At 42.2% G+C, this 27,922-nt stretch overlaps 1 protein-coding gene across 11 annotated transcripts in view; it reads left to right on the top strand.

Annotated features, from left to right (window-relative positions):
* TSPAN4 (tetraspanin 4) overlaps positions 1-27,922 on the top strand; it is a 433,966-nt gene that overhangs the window by 388,836 nt on the left and 17,208 nt on the right. For 6 of the 11 annotated variants that reach the window (XM_035552201.2, XM_050711235.1, XM_035552199.2 and 3 more), the window contains 3 exons: positions 3,325-3,426; positions 12,009-12,140; positions 13,716-13,799. In XM_035552201.2, the coding sequence (XP_035408094.1) occupies positions 3,325-3,426; positions 12,009-12,140; positions 13,716-13,799 (318 nt within the window). Of the gene's footprint in view, positions 1-3,324; positions 3,427-12,008; positions 12,141-13,715; positions 13,800-16,430; positions 16,574-16,627; positions 21,123-27,922 lie in introns of those variants that run through there. The other 5 variants (XM_050711234.1, XM_035552203.2, XM_050711230.1 and 2 more) reach the window with 3 other exon arrangements.

Raw genomic sequence — 27,922 nt, 5'->3', positions numbered from 1 at the left:
GCCGAACACCTTTTTGACCCTAGCGTAAGCGTACGGCAGAGTGTGAATGCTTTGAGGAGTAACTCTTTGAAAAAGGCTTTAAATCAGCTGCTCTTCAGAGAATAGCACTCTTTGGTGCATTTACAGCACACTTGGTTAGAAGATCAGTTAGAAACTCATATAAAGGAGAACTATGTAAAATGCTACATTTACAGTCACTCAAATAAATACAAAGCTGTATATGTATGTGTATATGTATATATATTAAACTATGAGACTTCTAGATAGCTTCCCATGTCAGTGGACACGGAATAAAAAAGTAAAGAAATCTGGAGGTAGTGTTCACAGCATCTGTATGCCTGCCTCTTGCAAAGAAGCAAGCAGTTGAGATACTGCCTGGAGATGAGAGAGAAGGAAATGAGACACACATACAGCATGGGGTTATAAAACGCTTATGTCCCCTTCTAAGCAAGATGTTCAAACAGACACTTTCTTTTTAAACCAACAAATAATAATAATGGGTCATACAATGCGCATGAATTGGTGTGAAGGGACTTGATTTCAAAGCACTGATGCTTTGAAATACTAGTGCAGGAACTGGTCATGTAATGTCTGTTTTCTTATGCAATGCTTTGCTGTTCACTCCGTTTCTGAAATGTGGAACTCTGTTGCCAGTTGTGTTCACAACATAAAATTCTTACACTATTTGTGCAGGGAAGAGTGGTTAACTTTATGAGAAGGAAAGGGCTTGCTTTCATTTTGCCTCTGCAAGCTGCTCATTAGTGAATCTTCTGCAGGTAAAAAGGAAGAGCAGGAATTCATGGAGAGGCAGTCTATTGAGACCGTGTTAAAGCACACACGAGCTAACAAAACATTACTCCCGATGTTGAAGTACTTTATAAATGTTGATCGCAAGTTATTAAACATCATTGATCTCTAGTAGGACATGGAGATTGCCTTGACAAGGGCAGCCTGTGAGCCCGGGTAAGAGGGGTTATCATGTTGAGCCACTGCATCAGTTTGCAAATCAAAATCTGAGTGCGGAAGTGCAAACTTCACATTTTGCATCTGGTAGGATGCCACGTGCCTTTCAGAGAAGCATCACTGTTTCGTTTGACCTCATCCCCCTTCTTCCAGATTAGCGGTGATGGGAACTGTAGGCTGATGCATAGCTCTCTCACTTGGCAGGGCAGATTTTCTTAAGTCTGATAAATTAATATTCCAAATAGACCTTCCTCTTTTGTCTTCAAGGCAATAAATCTAATAGCTAGATATCTGCCCTCAGCTAGGCTGTTCCTCTTCACCTGTCCCTTTCTGAATTAGTTTTTCAGCAGTTGAATTACCTCACTACTTCTGTAGGATACTAGCTAAATTTCAGAGCCACTCTTGAACTAACAGCACAACTGTGCCTATCCATCCTCTCTGGTGGTTCTGCTCGAGACTGCAGGAGGTCCAGACAAGGCACAGGGAGTTGAGGGTAAGTGAAGAGCTGAAACCCAGCCCAGTCTAATTCCTTAAAGAAGGCTAGGAATCCCAAACACATGTAACTTTATCATTTATTGCCTGTAATTTTCTCAGCTAACTTCAAGCTTAATAATAGCTTTCAGATTTGGTTTTCTGTTCTAATTAATGTTCCAGTGACTGTGTATTCTCTCTGCGTAAAATCAAAAGCAGCTTCGATGATAATTGCAGTGGGAGCAGAGCACCTCCTGTTCAAGATAGTCAGCCACGAGAAAGTGCTTGCTTGACAGTCAAGGTGTTGAGAGTAAGCAGTAGCTTTTTCTTATAACACCCCAGAGCTGTATTCTGTCAGTGGCTCTGCTTGGTGGTAGTAAACTTCTAAGAAGGAAACGAGAGAACCAGAGAGACCTAGCACCACCTTTGCACGTGCAGCAGAGATTTCTTCATTGTGATGAACTTCTGAAGTCATAGTTTGTCATGGAGTTGTGTCGTTGAGTAACTTTACATTTACCCCATAATGATTATGACGTAGTGGGTTCAAAGTTCCTCTTTTGCACTATGGGAAATGCTTTGCATCCACTTTTTTTCCAGGAGCAAACAAAAACAATTCCGTGTGAACGACACAGATGGAAAATCCTAGTGTATGGTAGAAGCACAATAGCTTTAACTCAAAGTCAGCATTAGTTGTTTCATTTTGGATGTCCCTAGCTGGAATGACTGGTGTCAGAGACGCAATTACCAAAGAATACGTTTGGTCTGTCTGATGTCCGATGTAGAAGAGAGGCAGGCATTGCCTTAGACTGTCCCCGTGAAGCAAGCTGTGAATTTATTTTGGTTGTCATTTTGACTGCTGCAGCAAAAAGATCTGAGTAGTGTTGTATTTTTCAGTCAGATTTAGAGCAGATTAATGGAGAAGAAGGAGGGACAGGTCTGCTCACCTTTCCTGCTGTACCTCGGCTGTCGTTGAGGAGCACCCAGTGAGGGGGAATGGACGGGCATATCTGAGCAGCTCCTCAGTGCTTTGCGTTTACAGCAGAAAAATCAGGTTAAGCTGTGAATATGCATAACAATAATATAAAAATGTTCCTTCCTTTTTTTGTTTGTTTGATTCTATGCAAACGTGTACATGTGGTTATACTGGGAGAGAGGCACTTGCAGTCGGTTCGGATGCTGTCTGTTGGTGACCAGTGGGCCCAACAGCAGCCTGCTGTACCCGAGAGAGAGACTCAACTCTCAAGCGCTGCAAAGGCCTCTAAAGCAGAACTTTATTTAAGAGCCGCTCCATTTAGTAGCTAAATTCTTACATCCATCTTACACCCGTCTGTCCTGAATTTTGGATAGCTCTTTCCCTGCTGCTTCAATATAACTACATCCATCCTGGTGTAAGAAGTGGGGTGCCTTGGCCAAAATAATGAACACAGTTCAGAGCATCACTACAACATTAGTGCTGCTGATGATCTTTTAGGAAGCAAATGGAAGATGCTGCAGGGAACTTGTTTGCAACAGAAAGATATTAAGCTGAAAGGAAATGCTATGGGTAGATGAAAGTTCTCATTTATAGGTCTCATTTGCAAAAATGAGTGATTAAACTGAATCCAGTCTCTCTATAGTACTTTGGTGGTTAAGGGAGAAGGGAAAAGACGTTCTGGAGGTCTGCAATGGAAAACACGACCATTAACTCAGAACAGGAGCTCCTAATGTTCTCTGCAGATACCTGTAATAGACACCAGCTCTACGGGAGAATGGCTTTAGGAAATGTCAGTTAACTTTTTATTTATTTCAGTTTATGACTATTGTCTGACATCTCCGTGCCCCCCTGCACTTTGATTCTGAACAGTTGTACTCAGCAAAGTTTGAGTTTTGTGTCTTTTGTTGTTGTTTCAGATTGACAAGTATGCTCAGCGTGATCTGAAGAAAGGGCTTCATTTGTATGGGACAGATGGAAACATTGGCCTAACTAATGCATGGAGCATCATTCAAACAGATGTAAGTCTGAGCTTTTTTTTTTTTTTTTTTTTCCCTTCCTCTCTACCTTCTGGGTTCTGGAACAGCATATTCTGTGTGCAGACCTAATTAGACCCCCAGATCCGAAGCCAACCTCTTCCTCCCATCCAATCAGCACATTAGCAACTAAACTGCTGTTTGTAACAAATGGATTTTTGTTTATTTATTTTGGCCAGGATAGCTAATTTCTGTTAAATATTTATATTTTGTTGACACCTAAATATCACTTAGTTTGCCGTGCAGAGAGTGGAGGAGATGGTCAAACAGGAAGCAAGCGTCACCTTCTCTTTAAAGTCAAAGCAATAGCTTACGTCGGAGCGAGCAGCAATAGCGTAATGACAAACACTCCAGACCTGTTTCATTACTGTCTTGTCTCCTTTTGTTGCTATTGTTGGTTTCCTCTAGCACAAAATGGAAGCTGGCCATGGTGTTTGCAACCTCCCCCTGCAGTCAGCACATTTTTTCCCAGCAGAATTCAGTCATCCTCCACCACAGATGGGCTGGGAATGATTTTTGCTATGTTGCCACCGCTGTCGCATCGTTCTGATTCTCTGACAACACTCTTGCCAGTGTTTGTCTCATAAGGCTAAGCTGAACTCCATAGCTGGCTTTTTCCTTTTGTCCTTGTCTGGCTTGCTGAGGAAACGCCATCATTTACAGTCCAGGTTTATTAGCTCTGTCCATCTCTTTTCATATTCAGTGCAATTATTTCTCTTGGGTGTGATCTTTCTGATCTAAGTACTCCTTGAATGAGGAAAAGTGCTTCAATTTCTCTTCAGCTTTAGGAAGAAGCACCTGTGCCACCTTGGTTTCACCCAGAAAATCTGTAGCTTTCTCAGAATTCTCCTCCAGAGGCGCTAGCATGGTACAGACACGCAGGGCTCTAGTCTTGCCTCTGATGCCTTAAATTGGCCAGAAACGATAACCTCTGCCAATGCTTCCAAAGTTATATGAACTACTCAAGATGATGGATGGGCAACCTACCGCATTCTGGTACAATAAACCTGCTCGTTTTCCCTTTTCTTCCGTTACTTTAGTAAAATCCTGAACTGTACGTCTTTCAGTCTGATCGTGTTCAAGATTCACATATGGTTTTCTATACAATATAAGATAACAGGAGCGGCAGGCTGCCAAGGAAGGTGGGAAGTTAAAAAATTTAGGGTCGCTAGCAGAGCCAAAGAATTGGTTTGCTAATCCATGTGTATTTTTGGGCTGTAGATCCTGTCCATATTGAGAGCAGCAGGCTGGCAGTGACAGTACTGCATATGAAAGTCTTGAACAGCTCAGGTCCAGCAAACAACCTTCCTGGTCTGGCATCCTAGCAATTGCATGGGGAAGGTTCCTTCTGTTATCTTTCAAAGGACTCAGCATTTTGCATTAGTTCCTAATATTTTTCTCTTCCAAAACTACGCTATATGAAAAGGAATAAATTACTGACAAGAGAAATGCATTTTGAGGTGCTGGCCCAACAGTAAGTCATATGAAATGTAGATAAAATGTTTAATATCATTGCTTATTTCAAACAGAATATAGAAGTTTTGCCCCCTCACACTAACTTCATTCTGGAGCAAAATTTACTAATATTAAGATGTTTGTGGTAAATATTAATCTGTTTTCAGTGACACCCCAAGAAGTATTATATATATATATCTAAGGTGGAGGAAAAAACATTATGTGGAGGATTTAAGGAAGCTTCTGCTTCCTTTCTGTAAAATTGGTGCAACAATATATTCTGGTATGTCCAATTCACCTATCCACCACATTTTTTTCAAGATGTTCACAAATTGGACTGGATTCAAGAAAGATATACCAGAATAATCAGAACTGTGGAAATCTACTTGATGGTGAGAAATTTACAAAGCTTCACATAACCAGGGAAAGATGAAGTAGTGCTTTGATTGCAGTCCTTAAAGGGAGCAGGAAGGGAAATGGTTTTTGAAAGTAGGGAGCACTGCAATTGATCTGAGAGCTGAAAACACAAGCTACAGATATTTGATGGCAAGATGCCATTTGTGCAGCAGGATGCTGCATCCTCCTTCCCTGAAGTTGAGACAGTTTGTTGGTTTTTTTTTTTTTTTTTCTAAAATAAATGGTCTTGTTCAGTGACAAGCTTGGGCTTGATAGTTTGTGGTCTTTGCAGTGCTACAGATGATGCTAGATGATATTAATGGTTCCTTTGGCCTTGAAACCTCTTACTGTTTAAAGCGGGTCTTCTAAGTTTCAGACGTCAGCTAGTCCTAACGTCAGTGAGTTCTTAAGCCCCAAAAGAGCCCAAAAGGTAACAGGAAAGTGCCACCTTGCAAGCCACCTGCAGTCTTGTTAAGTCGCTCTCTTTTCTAACAGGCCAGCTACAAGAGCACCACGCAGCGTCCTGGCAGCACCGCGCTCGTACAGCCCGCGTGCTCCCAGCGCTGGGTAGCGAGGAGAGGAGCACGGCGCTCCCAGAGAGCCAGCTTTACTGCTCTGCATAATTGCTTTTCACATGTATCTTTCAAAACTATTTTGGAATAGACTATTGCAGTGGTGCAGTGGAGGCAATCCAGCATAGTTAATTATGTAAAGCACTTTGCAGTTGAATAGCACTATGTAAATGCCAAGTATTATTTTTTGTGTTCAGTAATAATCGTTACCCCTTACATCGCTAATCAGTAGAGTGTAATCACTGATGAGAGGATGAGGAGCGTGCAGGGGACTTGCAGAAGGGAAGGTCCCGGCCCAGACTTGCTGTTTTCATTCTGGCTGCTAAGGGACAGCTCTCCCAAACACCCCCGTTAGAGCTATCACGTTGCCATACAGCAGAATGTCTCAGCACTCATTTTTTTAATGGAGCCAGTAGACACCAGTCATCGGTTGAGCTATGGGCCGTGTCTGTATGTGGATGGAAAACAGCAGCCTCAGAAAAAGGCGAGATAAGACATGACAGTAGCAGAAATGATGATGAGTCATCCTCCCTTGTCCCCTCCGCATTCACCCTCCTTTCTTTGCACAAGTATTACTCAGAGCTAGAGCAGAAGGCTGGCACTGGGATTAAAATATTAGGCCTAGACTCAGGGGACTGAGCTCTGGTGTAGCTCTGCAGTTGTCCTGCTGTTAGCCTACAGACTGTCCCCACCCGGAGGTCACCAAGTGCCACCAAGTGTGGCAATCACTGCTTAAAGAAGGGGAAAAAAAGTTTACCCAGAAACAGAGCCCCGTGTAGCTGGTGGCATTGGGTCTCCATGGGACTGGCTGGTCACGAGTTAGGGAGGCGTCTCCACTGGAGTATGTGATGGCCAGTGCAAACACAGGCACCTGTGAACGGGGCTGTTGGGCTGCTTCGGGGCGACCGAGCGGATGGGCAGGCTCCCCTTCCTTTTTTCCTGAGTGGGGTGGGTGGGGGTGTCCCAGACCAGTGTGACAGAAGAGCTAAGCAGGGAGGGGAATGGGGGCTGGTTTTCTGTTGTTCCTCCTCTTTTGAGGGGCTTTCTTCATTGAAGCCTTTGTGCCTTAAGAAATTGTTTTCCCCTTTTTCCCAGAAGCATGCAGTGCACAGGTAACCAGGACAAGGACAAGGCAGGCTTGGGCAGGCCCCGCTGCTGGGAGGAATGTCTAGATGTGGTCTGTGATCTGCTGGGATTACCAACGAGGGAGTGGGGCTGAGCTGCATACATGCAATGCATGGTAGAGGAAAGCACTAGGCTCGTTCTGTAGCGGTGTTAAGCCTTTAGGTCAGGGAGCTGGTGCAAACTGGAACATTTTATTGATTTCTTTTTAATACCTTCAGCTTACCAAACTCACTGCCTTTCTCAATGGAGTTTGAAGCTTTAAAAGAATCCAACACGCAAGCAGGTGACTTATGCATGTCATGACTAAAGACCACAAAAGCATACAAATTTTTTTTAAATGTGGCTGAAATTCTAATAGTTTAGGATGTCAGTTACACAGAACCATATCACACTCCTCACCGACCAGGACTGGTTAAAGTTACAGGTAGAGATCATTAGGAAATGAGAAATATGCATTAATTTTTAAAACATTGCTTCATCCCCAGCATCTCTGTGATCAATTTTTGAACACTTCTCCTTTTAACTAACCAGGCAGTAATTTGAGAAGCATGGAAAAAAGCATTAGCTTCACTAAAGTGAGCAAATTCAGCTCACTTTTATTGCTGTGTAATCCCTTTCATGTCTATTTAGACCAATGTAACTGAGAACAAAATTTGACCCAATCTCCCTCCATCCTGTCATTGATTTGATGTTAGATCAAAACATACTTAGGGATTACTGCTGAACTAACCCCAGAAATCCATTAAACATTATATGATTTTAAATTATAACCATCTTACTCACTACTTTTTACAGTGATGAAAGAAAAAAACAATATAAAAGTCATCCTATGCTGTCCCTAGTGTCCCTACTAAAACCTGACTGAGCCAGGGACTGGATGTCTGCATGTTCAATTTTTATCTTCTTTTTTCTTTTTTCTCCAAAACCCCTGTCCCAACATGGCTGATCTTGTGAGATTTTGGCAGTGAAAATAAGGCCTGTTCAGTCTTGAATACCAGTGAAATCCATGCAAGAATCTTTACATTTTCACTGCAGTAAGATAGAAATATCGTGTTTAACATAAATTACCAGCCATAGATATACCAAGCAGCAATTGCTTGTTAACACAAAAATAAAGCCATCTGCAAGCAGCTTCCATTCCAAAAATACACGACAGAGACCTCAGTGCCGCTGGTCTCTGTTTGAGTTTGTCTGAGTTTGGCTGGGAAAAGACCTTAGCAGCACCACCTTTTGACTGCACCTGGGCTTTTGGGAACCAACATGTCCCTTCAGACCCCCTGGTAATCGATACTGGGGAAGGACTGATGTCTGTAACCAAGGAGGACAAAATGTGGTTTGATATCTCAGGAGACGGAGCCTCCCATGTGAAGCAAACAGCATCGTTGTGTCAGTATTGCTGGAAATGTTCAGCAGCAGGAGGTTGGATGCACAGAGGCATTTGACAAGCTTTTTGCTTGTTTGAGCCACTGTGCCCCAACATTTGGAGGGTGCGAGTGTCCCCAGAACCAGTACCCAGCTGTTGCCTTGTGCCAGAAGTACCCCGTTTGTTCATGTGGGCAGGCACAATTACCTCCAATTAGACGGGCTCTTTCACAGCTACAAGCCCTGGCATTGCGTGATCTGAGGTGTCCAAGTCAGGGCGCCTTAAAGTTCCTGCTATTCAGGACAGTACCTGCCATTACTCCTTTTTAAAGTGTGTCAAGTTAGGTGCCCCAAATAAGCACAAGTAGTTTGTAATTGTGTCTAAAAATGTGAGTGAATTGTTCCCTGTTGAAACTAGGGACAAAATCCATCAATTAGGCAACCCTATCTAACTTTATCGCTAACTAGTGAAAGGAATAATATGGGACTGTAAACAACGCCCATAAAATGAAGGTGGTTGTAGCTTACCCTCCAGGAAACAGAGTCCTCAATTGCTTCATGACAATTGGGCAGTTTAACTTTTTAGCCATGGCAAAACATCAGCCTTAGTGAAGGAACATGAGCTCTAACCTAACCGGCTGCAGCAAACTGCTGGTTGCAGAAATTACCTTCCACGTGACCTGTGCTTTCTCCACCCTCCAAGCTATAGGTCTGCCTCCAACCATCTTTGCTCAGAAAACATGTACCTTTTAACATTTAACATAACATTGCCCACAAATCTCTAGAAAGTAATCTTAGTTTGCTCATTGTCCTCTGTATGCGCCTTTATTATGCGTACTCTGTTTGTTTAGCAGTCCCTCATCTCTCTTAGTATTTTGGCTGCTCCTTGTTGTTCACCTTTCTGCACACAGGATAAACTAGTTGCTTGCAACACGACCAAAATCACTCCCATACTCGCTGTTCTCTGCTTGGGCCCCTGCATTGAAGTCTCCCAGTTTACTGAGTTCTCAGTTTATCCATCTCTCTGGCTCCTAGCTGGCCCCCTGTGATGAAGCTATGCTGGTGACCCACTCAGACCCCCTGCTGCTCGTTTCCTTGTTCTTGCCTCTTGCTTGGCCTACTGCCCTCTCAGTGCCTCTGCTCCCTACAGATGCTGTGTGCCTGACGTGGGCTTCGCTGACCGCTGCCTGCTTGCTGGGTCCCTGCGGTGTTTGCACGTCAGCGGTCAGCGCTTCCTCTCCTTTAGGACTGCGTATCAGCCACTCCTTAATTCCTTTGCGCAGCCTCTCTTTGTCTTCCGAAGACATGACATCTCTTTTGATGTGTTATCATTATTTCTTCCAGCACCAAGATTATTGATCCTCATGCAATTTCATTCTGTTTCACCCTTGATCTTTTCTTAGCCCTTTCTCCCCTTGCTGGGACTGCCTTATCTGCCAGCAGTGGCAGGTAAGTATCAATATTTAATCCTCTGCTTTTGTACAGTACACAGAGGATCTGCGTGGGCAGGGAATGCGTGACCAAGACCAAACGAAGTTTGTCCCACTGCAGCTTGTCCATACCTGCATCCCCTCCTATTATTTCTACCTGTTGGCTCACTGGGAAGTTTTTCACTGTTTGGCGTCCCAATCCTAGATCGTGGCCTAGCCATGATCTGCTTCACGGAGCCCATAAAAGAGCTGGTCTCAACACCTGTATTTGAGCTACAAAACCTGTACGTCATCCCTGTAGTCTGTCGGACTTTGAGACCCTCAGCCATGCAAAATTATGGGGCGAAGGGGTTCAGTCCCAGTCTATGCAAACTTGTATCACTTGTGTTCGGCCAGAACAGCACACAAATGTCTCAGCCCTTTCTATTTTACTCTCTGTATCACAGATGAGCCACATTTTCAAGGCTTGCTTGAAAGACAAGCTGTCACTTCCATCTATCAAAAGGGCTGACTGATAACTAATGATGACACCCTGCAAGACCTTCTCGTAAAATTTCCAGATAGATCCACACTCCTCAAATGCATGGCATGTGTCCCCTACTGCTCTGATCCGTTTTTGGGACCGCTTCCTCATAGAACTCCTGTCTTGTGTGCAGTATCATAAAGGAACAAAAGAAAGTCACAAACTTTTTTTTCTCTTTGAAGTTATTTTATAGAAAATGCAGCCTGTAAACTCACAAATCAAACACTAGCAAGCTAAGGATTGATTTCTGCCACAGACCAAATCAGAATTCTGAGCAGAACCTTAGGGGGATAGATGTGAGTCCAGGAAGGATTTCTGAGTTTTGTTTGGCAGAAGAAAAACAGAGCTGTGAGTGCTGAAACGTCTCTATTGCAGACTGCTTTCTGTGAGTGCTTAAGTAAGGTACGATGTGCAAGGCAATGTGTGACACCTCTGCCCTCTGTTGGTCTTGAATGGCAGATCTCTGGTGCGTGCAGAGACCTGGCCACTCAGCCCTCCATGCCCACAGACCCTACAGCTGTTAGAGGGAAAACATGCTCAGGCCCATGTAAGTATCAGCATCCTAAATCCTAATAGGACCTAAAAGGAGGTCCTAAGACTTGGTGATGCAGAACTCGGCGTGATTATGAGCTACCAGACACGAGAGGAATGGGCTGTGTATGGAAGTGAAAAATACTGTACAGGCTTACGTAAAATCAGGCTTTAAAAATAAGACCTCAACAAGTCATTTCAGGGCCAAGGAGGTGGCTGGCATAGCCTTGAGAAAGCGCGAAGTACGGCCTGTAGCTGGGAGCAGTTCTGGAGCCCAGTGATGTCAGTGAAGCCATGCAGGCTGCTTATAGTCATTAGCGCCGGAGAGCCTAAATACCTACGGGTTCTTACTCTGGAGCTAGCGCAGGAGTGGCAGATGGTGTATACATCTATATGCTAATCAGTCTTTGCGTGTTTTCTATCACAGGCAGCTACCAGATCCCGGGGGGGAAGATGGTCACAGAGCCATTCCCTGTACTGTTATGTACATCTCCTACACGTTTCATCCTGCTCCCAAAGTGGAACAAACCTTCCAGTTTAGCACTAATGCAGTTCCTGTACATTGCGTCAGTGTGTGAAGATACTTAAAGCACCCATCACTTAGCAGCATCAAATAATGACGTTACGGAACTGCACCAAAGAGAGGAGGAAATAAATCTTTTAGTGAGTCACAAAGACTTTCAGAGGTGATCAGTAATTAACAGCTTGGAGAGAAATTTGACTCATTAACTTCAATCATAATTTCATAAGTAGCGTGCAGTAGAAATCCCAGTGTCTTTACCTCCTGGCTCCCATAACTGTAGCCTAAATATTTTTTTTTCCTGACAACAAGCTGCAAATAATTGGTGTAATCCTGCTCAGTCACAGAAAACCTTGGTACTTGGCTGGCATTGTCCTATTTCAGCTCCTGCAGTGTCCTGCCACTGTAAATAGGTGCCTTTGCATCTTGTCTCAACATTAGCTACTTTAGCCTGTATGGGTAAAGCTAAGGAAATACGATTTTTTTTTAAAGTTTCAAGCTCCTGCTGGTGTATTCAAGTGTAATTCTGTGCACTGAATGAGGTCCTGTTTGTGTCCAATGGCAGGCATGGAAGCTTCTTCCATCACCTCAGAATGAGCAGACACCGGGGACAGATCAGCCTTACAGTGTCGTCTCGGTTCTTATTTTTCCAGTTCAGATGCTGTGGAGTCTCCAACTACACTGACTGGTTCGAAGTGTACAATACGACCCGGGTGCCAGACTCCTGCTGCTTGGAATTCAGCGAGAACTGTGGGCTCCATTCCCCAGGGACCTGGTGGAAAGCGGTGAGTAGCTCCCCAGCTGCAGCTCAGCAGCCTCCTTCCAACCCAGGTGAAGGGCAGGAAGCTAGTTAGCTGTAAGGTGATAAGGTGTGGTGTAACCTTGGGCAGCTTTAATCAGGTTTTGGAAGGCTCATGTCGAGCTACAGCTTTTTACCTCCGATGAAACTGCCAGTTTGAATACTTTGAGGAGCTGAAGGCCTTTCACGTCACAGCCAAGTACCTTCACTGATCTGGAGCGTGGTCCACCCAGATAAAGCTAGGAAATGACAGGATTGTCTTTTTTAACATCCACCTACTGGATTAAGGTAAAGGCAAATGGCTTCCCACACACCACCCTGGAGCACTGGCATAGCAGTAGCTTTGTGTGGCACAAGCAGTCGTGAGGCACGATGGCGAGCCTTGTGTGCTCTGCTCCTGCCAGCCACCTTAGTTCTGGGGCTTCTGCTGCGTGTAGAGCCCAAATTTCTGTCTTTAACTAGCTCAGCAATTGTTTGTGCTAATTACAGGTAATGTAAATACCCAGGAGGGGCTTGGGGCAGGGCCAGCTGGTGAAGTAGCACTGAAATGAAGTTTTGCTTGTTCTAATGGTTTGCAAAGACAGAAACTGTGCAAGAGCTCTCAGTTACTTTTTAGTGAGATTTCATGCCTATGGATTGGCACTGGCAGAGGCTGAGTTGCAACCAAACGTTGTTCCATCATACCTTTCAGGTAGTTCCAAGTCAAATTCTGAATTAAGGACTTAGAAGTTCGTATTCTATTTTATTCACAATACCAAGATGATCAGTGCAGATTAACCAGGCTAAAACCACACCGTTTGGGTAGGCATTAATGCTGTGTACGTACTGTGGAAGCCACTAACTGAAGGCTGAACAACCTTGCCCATGTACATTTACAGGACACAGGGCAGTGTTTGTACAGGGCTGTCCCACAGAGGCGGAGTGTATTATTTAAAGAAAGGATTCACCTCAGCCAATTCCAGCCCCTCCAAGGGAAGGGCGATTGCCATGTTCCAGGGCTAGGAACTTGAGGTTATAGCTAGTGTGGAATTTAAAGCAGGAAGAAAATAATGGAGGAGCACCCATACTGCAGCTTAAAATGATGGAAAATGGTAAGAAAGCAGCCCTTGTGCAGCAGGAGAGGCTACTGAGCAGCTCTCACTGACACCCTTGTTTGTGTAATGTGTATATATGATGTACATATTTCTCTGTGTGTGCATATGTCTATTTATTATATATATTTTGTAATAAACCTTTCCTGAGACATGAAGAAAAATGGAAAGGCTCATTCTGAAATTCTAACTGCTTCTAGTTGGATTTTAGAGGGCAAAGATGCCCCAAATCTAGTTCTTGGTTATATTTAATTACTGGCCCACTTCATATTCATGTGTGCAGTGTTTTGGAGGTGGTATTACAGGTAGTACTCTGTGTGCAGGCTCCAAGCCAGAAAGGCACTGTATTTGCTCCACTGGTGATGCGATGAACCAGGGTACACAGCAGCTTAGTGTCGTATTTTCTGTCTTTGTGTTCCCAGGGGAATACATCCATGTGTTTATAGCTAATACGTTTTGTTTTTTTCCAGCCTTGCTACGAAACGGTGAAAATATGGCTCCAGGAAAACTTACTAGCAGTGGGAATCTTCGGATTGTGCACAGCTCTGGTGCAGGTAAACTTTAATACTGATTTTCAAATCCTAAGTAATCGTAACTAAATAAGTGTTAATAAATAGACATATTCTGCCCAAGCCTAACTTAATAATTTCAAATTTTGCATGATGTTAGACTAAAACTCAGAGATTTAAGTCTCTCTCATGTTTTCATTCTGTTAAAATACTGTGTAGAGGATACAGAACTAGGAATACTGCACACATCTTCTGTGTCATGATGTACTGCAAAGAGCAGGCACCTTACCACGTGGTTTATCTAAGGCTCACACTGAACTCAGTGACGAGGCAACGTCCTGTGACAGAATCCTAGTCATTGTAGGGTGTATTGCCTTTTAGAGTACCTGTATTTGTTCAGTAGTTTTCCAGAGAGGCCAATCAGCTTAAGCTAAATATCTAATTTTGAGCTGGCCTAAAGGTAGCTTACGTCTTCAATCCCATCCTAACTCTTAGGGTAAGTTCTAAGTAGAGATGTTGTTCCCAGAATTCAACCTTGGCTATAAAACCGTTCTCCTTTGCCATTAATTTCTGTGAAAGTCAGTAGGCCAGACTGGTACAGAGCTGCTGCTAAGATTGTGACTTGCAGTTCTTTCCAGTGTAACTTTGGTCAGAGGAAGGTCAGCTGTCAGTGCAGTGGATTGTTTCGTTCTCTTAAGTTTATGTATTTTTAATCCAGCTGGTGGTGAGTCTGGCCCCAGTGCAGCCACAGCAGTACAACCCTCAGCCTGAGGATACAAAGGTGAAGGCTGCACCTGAGCTCAGGCTGTTTCAGCTCTAGGTCAGCCCTCTGCTTACGGCCTGGAGGCCCACTCCTGAACGCAGTAAGACAGAGTTCTAGTTTCCAGTTCCTGCCTCTCGCTCACACGCAACACGTTAGCAGAAAGGATGGCATAGCTAAACTAATGCTATATAACTCCAGATTAACCCATGGCTTTAAATTTTGCATGGTATACTGCTGGCAGCAGCGAGAGAGAGACTGGGATCACAGTTTATATGCTTGCTAGCATTGCATTAGGCAGAATAACATGTATCTTACTTTCTGGTAAGTCATGGCTGCAATTTACCAGTGCAAATGCCTGACTCCTTGTAGGCCCAAATTCAGTAGAGTTTTATGTTTTCTAGTATTTTAAGCTAATATGCTTAGGAAACAGGTAAGTGTAACAAGATCAAATGGCAGTGAGACAATATAAGATTTGGTTGTTAATCTGTTACCACATTTAAAAAACAACTTTTGAGCATTTAGGGAGTCTTTAAAAGATACATTGAACACCCAGCAGACCATGGCAGTGTCCTTCCCACAAGCCCTGATGACAGTCAGGGTACTGAAGAGCAAATACTATCTGACAAACAGGCATGACTAATTTCCAATGGGAGCAAACGTTTCAGACAACTTTAAAATGGTGATTAATATTGCTAGTAAATGCTGTGAAATACAGAAAAACTAGCTCAGCATACAAACACTTTTGTCAGGGTCTGCCCCTAGCTGCACTATATGACTGAATCTAATTGATGATGAAAGATTTGATCCACTGTCACCTAAAATGAATTGGGTTCCCTCCATTGTTGCTCTTACAATGTTGATCTGGCCCTAAATATGTGATAGGTTTTGTTTTTCACATTAAGGATTTGATAGTTAGAATCACACCACGACACAACTTGAAGGACATAACAGCAGATGTGGCAGGAGAATCTTCTCCAGCCACGTGTGCTAGAGAGAAATTGTAAAACAAATTCACCACCAAAATAAAACCACCTAGGTTTTATTACACAGCCATCTTGGAAGGAGTTCCTTTATTAAGAAATAAAAGGCAGCATTCTAGGGCTACTTCTAAAAGGCATTTGTTTACTGTAAGACAGCAGACTAAAGCCTCACTGCTTTATTTCACTCTGGAAGAATGAGAAATGAGAAAATACATAACCATTTTTTTTTGCCTTTATTTATGAAGTAGTATGTGTTACTCATGTTCTTTCAAAAATAGCTATCAGGGGAAACTACCATTTATATACACAGTACCATTTACGTGGTCAAATTAGGTGCTTAAAATAGAATTCACACAAAAAAAATTCTACCTGGCAAATCCTTATCCCAATGAAGATGTTTACAGCAGTGTTGCAAAAGAACAGCACAACCACTCAGTACATTCATGTAAGTACTTCAAATGGAAGGGAAATGGGACTCTTCCTCCGCCTCTTTTCTGAGGAATTGAGCTACCCGAGGTCAGCAGTCAGGCTGGAAGCAGGACCCCCACCTCTGCCTGCTGCTTCTCTTGAACAGTCTGAGCAGAAGGAGAGAGACTTACATTGCTGATGAGCCACTGATGATTATGATTAATGCATGGACAGTCTCCAGTGATTCCCCCACAGGGATCTGTGCACACGTATGCTTTGAAAAGTAAAGTACAGTAAAGTAAACCACAGCATCCTTTGGGTCAGGGATGAAACTGATTGTCTTCCAAAGCAACAGCTACAGAGATAACCACAGCCCCACAGCTGAGCAAGTTGCTACTATAAAATATTTTCGAGCAAAAGACATCCAAACATTTCTTTTCGATACACCTCTTCCCAGTATCTGGCTGCTGCTTTTCATGGAGAAATCAACTCTCCTGCACTCTCATTGTTTGTTCTGTAAAACAGCAATACAGGTAAGGACAAAAGGCAGACAAACTAGGAACAGAAACAAGGACAGGAGCTGGCAGGAAAAGCAGCATGTGATGTGTCTTCCTGTGTGTGAACAAAACCAGTGTAAGCATGCTTTTCTTTTTTTGTTTGTTTCAATAAATAGGTTTTTTTCTGACTTACTGAAAAATGGTTGTTTGCTTTTTTTCTCTTAGATTCTTGGACTCACCTTTGCAATGACCATGTATTGTCAGGTAGTCAAGGCAGACACCTACTGTGCATAGATACCATTCCCAATCTTTCTGCTTCTCCTCCAAAGGACACAGGAGAAATCTCCTTCATGCTCATTCATCTGACCTTCCCCCCCCCCTCTTTGTACTATAAACTGTGTATAATGCTATCTTTCTGAAGATTTTGTGAATCACCCCATTTTACTGAAGGAGGAAGAAAAGAAAGTCAGTACTTGAACTGGCACAGGTAAGAAGCAGCCTTGGCTTTAAACAGAAGAAAACCTCCAACAGCGATGGTTCCTTTTCTGGGGCCTATGGAAGGCAAAGGAGGCTGCAAACGAGGGGCTGATCTGCAAACCCATGTTAAGAAAAGATTGCAGTGGCGCAACCTCTGTGAAACCTGCCAGGTTGCCTTCCAGCATTTCGGAGTCTGGAAGAGAGGGTGTAGAAAACGTGCATTCTTCAGCATGGAAAGAAGGTACAGAGTAGCTAGCACTGAACGCAACTGTAATTTCACTACAGTTTGCACACAGCTAAAATGTCAAGAGCAACCAGCCTTTCCTCCAAGTGTCTCAAGATGATTTTGTAGCCAGGAGAGGATTATCTTCAGAAATGCTATTTTAAAGGAGTATTTTTAATTTCATGTGCTGCAAAGTCAGGCTTTTAATCAGAATCTGTACAGTGAGATCTGGCTGTTAAGGGAAAACAATATTGGACACTGTCTCACTTATTAATTGCCAGTGGCATATAGGTGATAGTTGACTGAATATGTAATACATATTACATTCATATACATACTGTTCTGAAAGGAGGTGAAAATAACCAGCATCTAACCTCAGAAAGAGGGAACCTTTCTATCCCATTTTACATTCCAACTGAAATAACCAAGTACTATTTCTTGTAGGAGGCACTATCACTTATACCTCTGGGAAACAAGTAATTACTTTCAGCTGTATCTTCATTTCAGTAAACAACTTGTGAGTGGGCTCCTCTGTCATTCTACTATGATTTTATTTTTTATCATCTCTGTTTCAAGTTAGTCTGCCAAAAAAAATCACTCATTTCCACACTCGAAGATTTGTACAATGCTGTCAGCTATTCCTTCCCTCAATGTCACCATTTCATTAATTTACTCTAGAATATCATTGTCTGCAGGTATGATAGAGTTTGCCTTGCTAAGGAAAAAATCTTTGCACATTGCTCATCTTTCCAAGAGTTATTAAGACTTCAGATGTTTTTATGCTTGGCAGTTTTTTCCAGCTGTGTGCTTACAACAGCCAAGGCATATCAGTATTTGTTAGAAATGGAGTCACCTCTCAGTTCTGCTTTTCGCAGCCATCTCCCTCCTACTGGTTTCAAAGGCTGATGGCTAGAACATGCCCCACACTTCCTGGAATTTGCAGAAATCAAAGTCAGTACTTTCCTTTTGCCAGGAAACAGCCACCAGTTGTCTGATTCTCCACCCTACATCGGTAACTGAAGTAATTAATGTAGTACCTTTCTGCATGAACCTTCCACTGTCTAAGAATCTCATGCTTCCTACTGCTCAAACAAACTGCCAACAATTCCCCATGAGCAAGCAGCCCCAGGTAATGTACATGTGGCAGGGAGAGGCTGAAGCACCCTGGGGAAAGGAGATAGCGAACAGGCTAGCACAGCAATGCAGCTGGCCTGCTCCCCACAGCAGCCTTTTGAGGACCTAAGCTACAGCCAGCACCCTGGGGAGACAACCTCAGTGCCCTCTTTTCACAGAAAGCCCTGTGCAGTCATTCTTACTGGGACAGACTAGAAGCACCTTTAGTGCTTACAACAGCATGTCTCGGCTACAAGTGAATTTTGCTTACCCTGATTTAAAGGCAATTTCCAGCAGTAAAGCTGGCCTTGCCACCCCGCGACCTGTTGAAGTCTCTCCTTAACACTAGTCAGTAACCCCCCTCCCCTGGGCCTGCAGTGCTCACTTATGCCCGTTTTACACATCAATACCTGTAGCATGGGGTATTTAATTGTGCAAGCTAAGTTCAAAGTAACACGTTACTTGTGTGCATTTTGTGCAGCTTCCCAATCACTTCTCTCACAGCAACCTCACCACCACTAAATAATTTTATTGCCATGCCAACAAGCCACAAATGTTAACAGACTTCAACCCATGACAGAGGTTAAACTGAGCGAGTAGCCCACAATACACAGGTGACCTGTGCCTTGAGCAGAAGACTTACTCTCAGTGTTGTAATCACCATGGTCTCAATGCTCTCTGCTCCTTGAGCCCAGGGTAACCCATCAACAATCATGCTCTTGGAGAGATGGGAGAAGTTTGTTCCTTTCCTCTCTCCATGTTTCTTACCTGCACAGAAACAGTTCCAGGTTAGAGGTATCATTAGTGCGAGTTTTTGCCACGCTTCATAGTTTGTACTCACAGGTGCTCCTGCTGACAGCTCTGCATTTCCACCACTGAAAAGCTGCATAGCAGAATGATGAACACAATTGTAAAACACTGATTTTTTAAGAAAGACAAAAGGTAGACTAGTCTATTCATAGTGATCTCTGCCATTAAAAACTAACAGAGTGCAATCCTGATGGCTTTGGTGATGAGAGCAAACCATTGTGCAGCAGAACTCCCACATGGGGCAACTCTCATCAGTTTGCCTGGTGGTGGTGAAGGGAGACGACAGAGTACAACCCTCATCCTGTGAGTATCCCAGTAATACACACTGAACCCTTAGAGCAGACTGCCAGACTTCAGCTACACCTACAGAGTAGTAATAATAAAAGAAACCAATGCAGATGAGACATCACACATTCTGGTTCTCTCTAATCATTTGCCACAGTTCAAGCATCCTTACAACAAGATAAACAGCCTTGGTTTTTCAAAGATACGATCTAGCGGCAGTATGAGCAGCACTCACTTTGTAAATCCCAGTCATTGCAACAGCACCATTCAGCAGCAACTACTGAAGAGAAAAACAAACTGCCAACAGAGATGCTAGTGCAACTTACTGATAGTTTGCGCTGGACCATTTTCTATATTTGATGTCAGTAACTCTCTTTACACAAGCCAAACAGATGTTACGGTGCTTAAAGCATTACCAGCACAATCCAGTTTCAAACCTCTGAACATACTGAATATAACAAGAATCAGCTTTAACATATTTTCTTTCTAAAAGCATTGCATCTTTCTCCCCTGAGGTCAGACTGTTTTGTGATGTTTAACAGCAGCATTTTTTTCTAAGCAACAACAAAAAATAGTTCCATTTTATGCATAAAACTTGACATTGAACTGGTTGCTTATAATCACCCCGTAGTACATTCAAAATGGTGCTCATACTGTATTTATGCAGAGCACCCCAGAAGTCATTCCAGTTGCTTCCATTAGTGTTTTTGTCACTTTTAGTAAGGCCTTTTAGATTACTTCCACTTATTTTTAAATGTGAAGAAAGACTCAATACATTTAAAGACAGAACCAAAGGTAACAAATAGAGTGAAGCAGAGAACTCCCAATTTACACCCATTGCTCTTTCTGCTTAATAACAAGATGTGAAAGCATAGGGCACACAGCTGGACCTACTGAATTCAGCAAGGTCTGGATTCAGCTTTTAGATTCAGTCCAATATACTTCTGGCTTTTCATCTTCACAATTATAAGAATATATGTATTTAATAGAATGTGTTTTATTTTCCTGTACAGTAATTGTCAGCAGCAGCCAAATCTTACTGCTTGTACCACAGAATTATTTAGCTCTACATATTATAGTGCACAATCACTGAAATTCACTCCAGTTTCTGTTCTGTGAACATTTCTTCACTCCTCCTCCTCAAATAATATAAACTTGTAAAGGTTTATTCTTCCATTTAATAGCTACCATTTGAATGCAGCGTTATATGATTTGTAATATGGAAAGGAAGGAAATGCACCGAAGTTGTAAAAACATTACCTAGCATCAGTAATAGGGCCGCTATGTGAATCCACCCACCCCTCTCACAAGCTAATTAAAAATTGGTTCTATTTTTCAATGCATGTGGCTCCAGGCTGCTTCCTCCCATTCACAGACAGGACAGGAGGTTGTCAGCATGGACAAAGTTACTGCCCTGCACTTCACACTTGGCTTCATTGTTGTGCTATAAGTGTGGCACCAAAGGTAAGCAGGGAAAAGAAAGCCGATTGTGGCATTTATTTTAAAACCAGACACTTTATTACCTTTGTCCACAAGAATTCGTGCTAAGTGTGAATGATCTTCGTAGACACTGAGTTAGGCAATTCACTGTAAGAAAACAAGTCAGGACTCGCCCTGGGAAATTTTGTTTGGATTCCATTATGAATTCTCTTAGAGCGTCACCTGTGTCTTACCGCAGTGGGCAGGTCTCCTCAGTTCCTTGGATTTTGTCACTGCAACTATGATAATACATTTTTGTGCATTCATATAAAGAACAAAATTTAAAATATACATTTTATTTTTAAAAAATTATTAAATATTCTTTAAAGTTTACAACAGAATGTCTTTTGTATTCTTTATAACGAACTACACTACAAGCTATACAGTGAGTATATACATACCAAAAGATGGGTGTGCAAGCATGCACACACACCCACACTATATGCAATAAAAAAATACATAGCATACTTCTTTTTGTCATTTCTCATTACCTATCTTTGATTTGATCTGTCCTTCCTTATTGGTTCTTTATTTTTCTGGTTTTGTTTTTTAAACTTGAGCAGCTTACCCATTTCCAGGTAAATTTATACCCCTTTCTTTTTCCTCTTACGAACAACCTGAAATTAGGTACAGTCAATACAGGAAACATTTCAGAAAACACTGGGGTGGGGGGGAAATCGTGTTTAGTAACGTAGCAAAAAACTGTACACCCCAAACCAACCGGTATGTTCAGAACGTGTTATTGGCAATTTTGAAAGAATCTGACTTCTCTTTTTCTGAGGTAGTTGCTCATATTCACAAAGTGTGTAGGAAAACTCAGAAAATTAACACCAAAATGCAACATTAGGAACTCCTACTATGCCAGATCAAAAACGGTCTGGTTAGCCAAGTACCTTGTCTGAAGTCTTGTCTAACACTGCCCTTTTCAATACAATTTATTGCACCCTCCAGGTCAAACAGCTTCATGAGTGAAACTGCCTCTAAATTTGGTGCCTTCTGAACAACACAGACAGACAACTGAAAGTGTTAGGGTTGACCATGGCCTGAAAGCAGAGAACCACAGATTTAGAGGTTGTTGCAGGAAATCTCAAAGGATAATCCAGTCCTTTGGTGAAGTTTCTTCCAACTCCCTTAGGTCACTGGCATGCTTGTATTCCTTGGATTTTCTTCATCCTGTTAAACGTGCCACTAGATGGTCTCATTAACCACATCTATCCTTAATTCTTTTTCTGAATTCTGTGAAGATTTTCCACTTCAGTCTTACATTGTAGCAGTGAATTTCACAACTTCATCATGCCATATACATTAAAGAAACCACCCCTTCTTAAATGTATTTTAAACATTTTGCCTTTCAATTTCATTTATTCACCATTGGCTCTATATTTCAAAAATGCTAAGTTAATGAATGTTATGGAAATTTATGGGCAGAGAGCAGCTCTATTTACCTTTACAGCCTGATTTATTTTCCCACTAAAGCTTTAACCTGGGAAATAGAGTACGCTATCGTTTTTCAGGATCCCATTGTTTCAAAATTTGAAGTCTAGTCTACCTTCCCCAGCAGCTATCCTAGTTCAGTTGTCTTTGCTTTTTGAACTACATGTTGGCACAGACAGAGGTGTTTCTATTTTAATCAACAACTAGCCCAGCATTTCAGCTGACATCCTGCTATTTTTTTCTGAAATGTACTTAGCACAACCTGGGAATGTCAGGCTTAGCTGATTATACTTGCTGTGTACTATAAAGTACTTTGTGGTGGCACAGCACTGCAGCTACAAAAGAAACCATGCTAACAGTAGCACGTAAAAACAAGAACATACAAAAAAACATTTTCAAAGAGACACAAAAGCACAGCCCTTACTTTCTGGTATGTTAAAAAAAAAAAAGGCAAAAAAAAAAAAAGAATCTATCATTAGTAATTTACCCAGTGATTGCAATTTGAAAGGCTGTTTTTCTGAAACCCAAACAGTTGGCTATGTAGGTCATTTTACCCTACACCTTGATTTTTTTTTTAATAAAACTATTTCCCCATAGAAATACTGTATGTTATTCTGTTCACCAGAAACTGTGATTTTTTGTTGACCTGGAAGTACACCTTAGCTTACATTCCCTCAAACAGCCAGAAAGCATTCACTACAGCAGTGCAAGCTAGAGAGTTACGCAGGGTGCTTAGAAGTCACCTCACAACACGTTTCTTTAGTGATGAAATGGCTGATCTGTTAAAATGACTTCTGCAGAAATTGTTTAGGCAGAACATTTTGTTACAACAGAGGTGTTTAACAGAGACTTCCCAGTACTGGTGGTTAAAGGAATAATTTGAAAGGATGGGATCCTTTATCCAGTATAAACCTCCCATGACGTTTCCAAGGGACTATTACAGGATGTGGTTCAAATCGTAGCCAACATAAGAAAATATAACTGTATATATCTATATAAAACTAAGTTTTGTACAAAGTACAGCATAAAAAGCAACTGTTAATGTGTATTGCTTATGTATTTATTTTTCCATACTGACAGTGACAAAAGTTTTAGGTGTGAAGCATTTGTCCTGAAGATATTACAAATTACTAGAGAAATAAAGGGATTTCAGGAAGCAGTTTGTGCAAGTCTATTCAGATGCACCTCATCTCCCCCCTGCACAAATGCCTTCCCTTGGCTGTACAGCTGAAGCCCGCAGCTGCTCCAGACCTTCCACCCGTACTGTACCATTTAAACCTGCTGTTCTGCACACAGGGCTGCCCTGTTACTCAGGGACCCGCTCTACCAAATGCAGTGAGAACGAAGTTATTTATATAACTTTGCATCCTATGCAAGACTGGCATCCTACGTGGCTTTAGGAACTTTAGGTTTGGCACTGTGCTAGGAGACCAGTCCCTGCATAGGAGAGAAAAGTGAGTACTGTGACCAGGTAATTCACGTCACAGCCTACTTATGAACCTAACTAGCGACTACATCTGAATCGCTCTCTGAGCGTCCACAGTTCCCCTCATGCAAGCCTGCACACTCCTACACATCTGATCAAGCAGAACTGCCACTAGCTGCTTGGCATTCTCCAGAGAGACTAATGCTGCAGGGAATTGTTTTTTCTGTTTTTTTTTTTCCTCCTCTTTCTTCTTCTAACACAATTTACCTTGAAAAAATCAGTTGAATTAATCCATTAGCCATTTCTGATACTGTATCTGAGCTTGAATAGTAAGCACGCAGGATGCTGAACTCAGCCTCAGCCTTGAGGCTTTCCCACTGCTGTTCTTTTGAAAAGCTCACATACATCCACGCAGTCCTGAGGTGATGACCAATGTAGGCAACCCTGCACTTCTCCTTGTGCAAGCTAACTGTCCAAGACAACTTAAACTAAAAACAGAAACAAAACCAAAAACAATAAAACCCACACCAAAATCCTACACGACAATTTTCAGTTTGCTTTCATTTCTGAAGGAATCGAGCCCTCCCCTCCTCCCAAGGGAGTTAATGATGTTTACAGGCTGAACTAAGATGAAGCATTTGCAAGTACTACCAGAAAAGAGCACTTCAGCATGGTGCTCCTGCTAGTGCTTTCTTGGAAACTCCTCTCACTCGCGTGCCCATACCGGATTGCTTGTGACAGCCAAAGTCACAGAAAGCAGAAAGTTTCTTTACAATCCTCAGCACTCCTCCTGCCCCACCAATGGCCTCGGTCTTTGTAACTGCAGTAGCCTAACTTGAAGGTCACGCTGGCATTAGCTGAGCAGGGAGACTGCACGGGGCTGCAAGTGCAGAAAGGCCATTGGAAAAATTCTTCATGCTATGAGCTCAGCTGCAGGAACGCGACAGGTATGTTAGAAAGAAAAACAGGAATATTTTGCCCCAGAAGTGAGAGGTGCTTTGATTGTTCTCCTGGTGAGCAGCTATGTTATGCTACTTGGTCTTTCAAGAACAGAGATGTCCCTAAACCTCATAGCTGAAAATACTCCTACATTTCCTACAGAAACTGTGAACTCAGACCTGTGCACAACTGAAGGCACTGTGGATTAACAAATGCAAACACAAGAGTACGTAAATTGAATTAATGTGTCATATAATTACCCACTCACTTTCCCTAAACAACTTACCAGCTTGAAAGTACAGCTTGTTGTCATGAAACTTGCTTGATATTTGGTGCTAATAAAAATTGAAGTTTTAAATCTCCTTCCTGTGAAGTCCATGCATTCAAGTTCTTCCCTATTAAACACCTTCTTATTCCTAACTGTGCACCACAGCTGGTTACTGTGACACAGTCCATTCTTCATTATCAAAGTGTGCTTTGAAATACATGCTCATAGGTTTAAAAGAATTATCATCACATGAAAAATGGGCATAATTAAAAGCTTACTGCAAATCACACACTCTAGTTTCTGATGGAATCAAGAATTAACGTACATTCAATATAAACGTATGTATCATTTTCTCAGAATCAGAATATTCCAATGCAAGCAAAGGTTGTTTTTTTTTTAAAAAAAAAAAGTATGACAGGACTCCACTTCATCCAGTTGAACAGGGCGTTTTTCTCCCTCCCACCATACGGTACAATAGAGCAGCATCCCATGAAATACATGCTGAGCCCTTGGACAACATGCGGTGTTCTTTCAAAAACGTGCTCCCAGAACAGAATCAGGGCTGCAGTACTTATGCAGTAAAGTCTCTCTATAAACTGTTCCACCTAAACCCTGTGATTTTGCAGACTGGGGGGTTTTGAGTCTTGTGTAAATGTGCAGATCCCTGTCTGTAGCATGCTGCGATTCAGAAAACGGGGGCAGTCACCAACCCCATCTACAGTATACAAGGTTGAATGTATGCATGTTAAGTGTTCAGTGCCATTTTGTTTACCTTTTGTCTTTGATCCTGCTTTCCTTCTGTTCTAGCAGCTTTCCTGTCCTCTTCCAAGGTTATGACTGAAATCCCAGCTACTGCCCCCCAGATGCCACAGGTTCACAGAGCTAATAAAGGACACTGGATGATGAAAACAATTCCAAGGGATACAAACACTGATTCCTCTTACCTCCTCCAACCTTCAGTACCTCCAGCCTCACAGGCAGATCAATCCAGGGAGCAGTGGGGGGGTGAATTTATATGCAATTTAAACATTACTGAAACCTTCTGAGATCTATGACATTTAAAAGAACTCAGCACACCAGAGCCAACACATCATTGGTCCACTTACTCACATGGAGCACAGTGTCCTGCAAGTTAAAGAGTTTTCTTAACATCAGTGCAATTATACAAACCGTAAGGGTGTGCAGTTACACAATCAGCTCTAGCACCAAACAGCTGGGTGCTCTGGTGCCTTACACAAGCAGCTCTTGTTAAGCATAAACAGAAATTCGGGACAATATAGTTCTGATTGATGCAAGCTTATTTCATTTTAATCTAGTGACCTCTCAATGAAAATTAAAGTTTCCCTGAGAGCTTTATAGCATGAAGTGAAGTGGCAAATTAAATTGAAATTGAGATAATCCCCAGAAATGTGTACACAAGAAAAGCAACTTTAAGTCCAGACACCTTTCAGACTGGTAAGTTCTTATATAAGAAAAAGCAATCTCCTACAATGAAAATATTCTCAAGTCTTTTGATTTATCTGAAGATATCCCAGAATGCATCACACTGTGTCTACATTATCATCTGCAGTGGGGCTACTCAGATCTCTATCAGAGAATGAATTAGTATTGAAATGGGTTACATGAACCAGAAGCACCACGGAATTTCACAGACAGGAGTTAAAAAAATAAATTCAGGCAGCCATCTGAGCCAGTCTTTTTCAAATCTCCTCTGGCTAGCTTACCGATAGCACACATCACTAGCCTCAACATAATTTCCATTTCAGTATTTCCATATAGCTACATTTGCTTATTTGAAAGCTTAAACAAGATCTCTGTTCAAGGAAGAAAGTTGCTCTGCAACTCTTTTTTAAAGTTTGGGTAAAATTGTTCCTGTGGCAACAATATAATAAGAAGTGAAAACCCTGAAGGAATGACATTCAGCATATACAGACACACACAAGGAATTTAAGCCCCAGGAATGAAAGTAGATTTGCCAGTAGGCAAGGTTGTGCTGTAGTTTCAGTTATGTCTTCAATACAATTTCTGAAGCAGAGAATATGATGATTCCCCAGGGAAACTGCACAACCACAATGCCTAAGCGTATTTAAAGATTATCATTCAGGGCTTTTAAAGCCAACTCTGTTTCCATTAATCCACTGAGCTGCCAGCCCAATCTCACATTGGCAGGCTTGCTCGCTCTTTAACAATAGAGAGCTTATTAAATATTAAGGTCTTAATCTTAAGTACTTCTGTATGGCTGAGAAATCCTGAACAGTGCACAGGAAATAAACATTTTCCAACTAACACAAATATATAAGGGGTGGCATTAGATAAAGGCAAATGTCCCCTCACTAGCAGGAGAACTGAGTAACAAATCCCTTGGCTGCAAAGCAGCCAGCATGTCCCCACAGTCACATTCTCCCCTACTTGTCTAGACACGGCATTCACTGGCTTACCTCTGAAGGACAAAAGCTTGCTGCTCTCCTACCTTGAAGTGCCAGCATAGCAATTAGCAAGAGGTTCATGGAAGGGTTCATACTACTCTGATGGGAAACACTACAGTTAAAGAGAAAGAAAGATGGACACTTGGATGAAGTTCATGGGACAAGCAGCATGTGTGATCTCTGCGTACTGTTAAAAAAAAAAAATGAACCAAAAATAAAACCTAAAATGTTGTCAATATAGCCTGTAACTACAATACATAAACTGAATATATATCCAATAGGAAATTTTCTGAAAAATCATTTTCCACCCAACAGGGAAGAGGGGCATCAAATAGGATGGATTATTTTTCTCTTGTATTTGCAAGTAGATTGCTTCAGACCTAGCATAGCTCAGGGAAAAGAGAAAACAAAAGGAAAGCTTTCAGCTGAGGTTTTTAGCTTTCCATACTACTATGCCATTGCACGGAACCCAGCAGCAAGACAGATGGTCACCAGCAAAACAGGCAGCAGAATGAAGCCAGGGAGAACCCACAGAGGTGCCGAAACCCCACCTGCCTCTTAGGCAGGAGATCGGCAGAGTTCTGTAGCGCAAGCTGTCCTGTAACCCCTGAAGCAGCCCCAGGAGGTTGTGGGGAGTGTG

The sequence above is a fragment of the Cygnus atratus genome, chromosome 5 (assembly GCF_013377495.2).
Source record: "Cygnus atratus isolate AKBS03 ecotype Queensland, Australia chromosome 5, CAtr_DNAZoo_HiC_assembly, whole genome shotgun sequence".
Lineage (NCBI taxonomy): Eukaryota > Metazoa > Chordata > Aves > Anseriformes > Anatidae > Cygnus > Cygnus atratus.
This window is presented reverse-complemented; position numbering and strand designations above follow the sequence as displayed.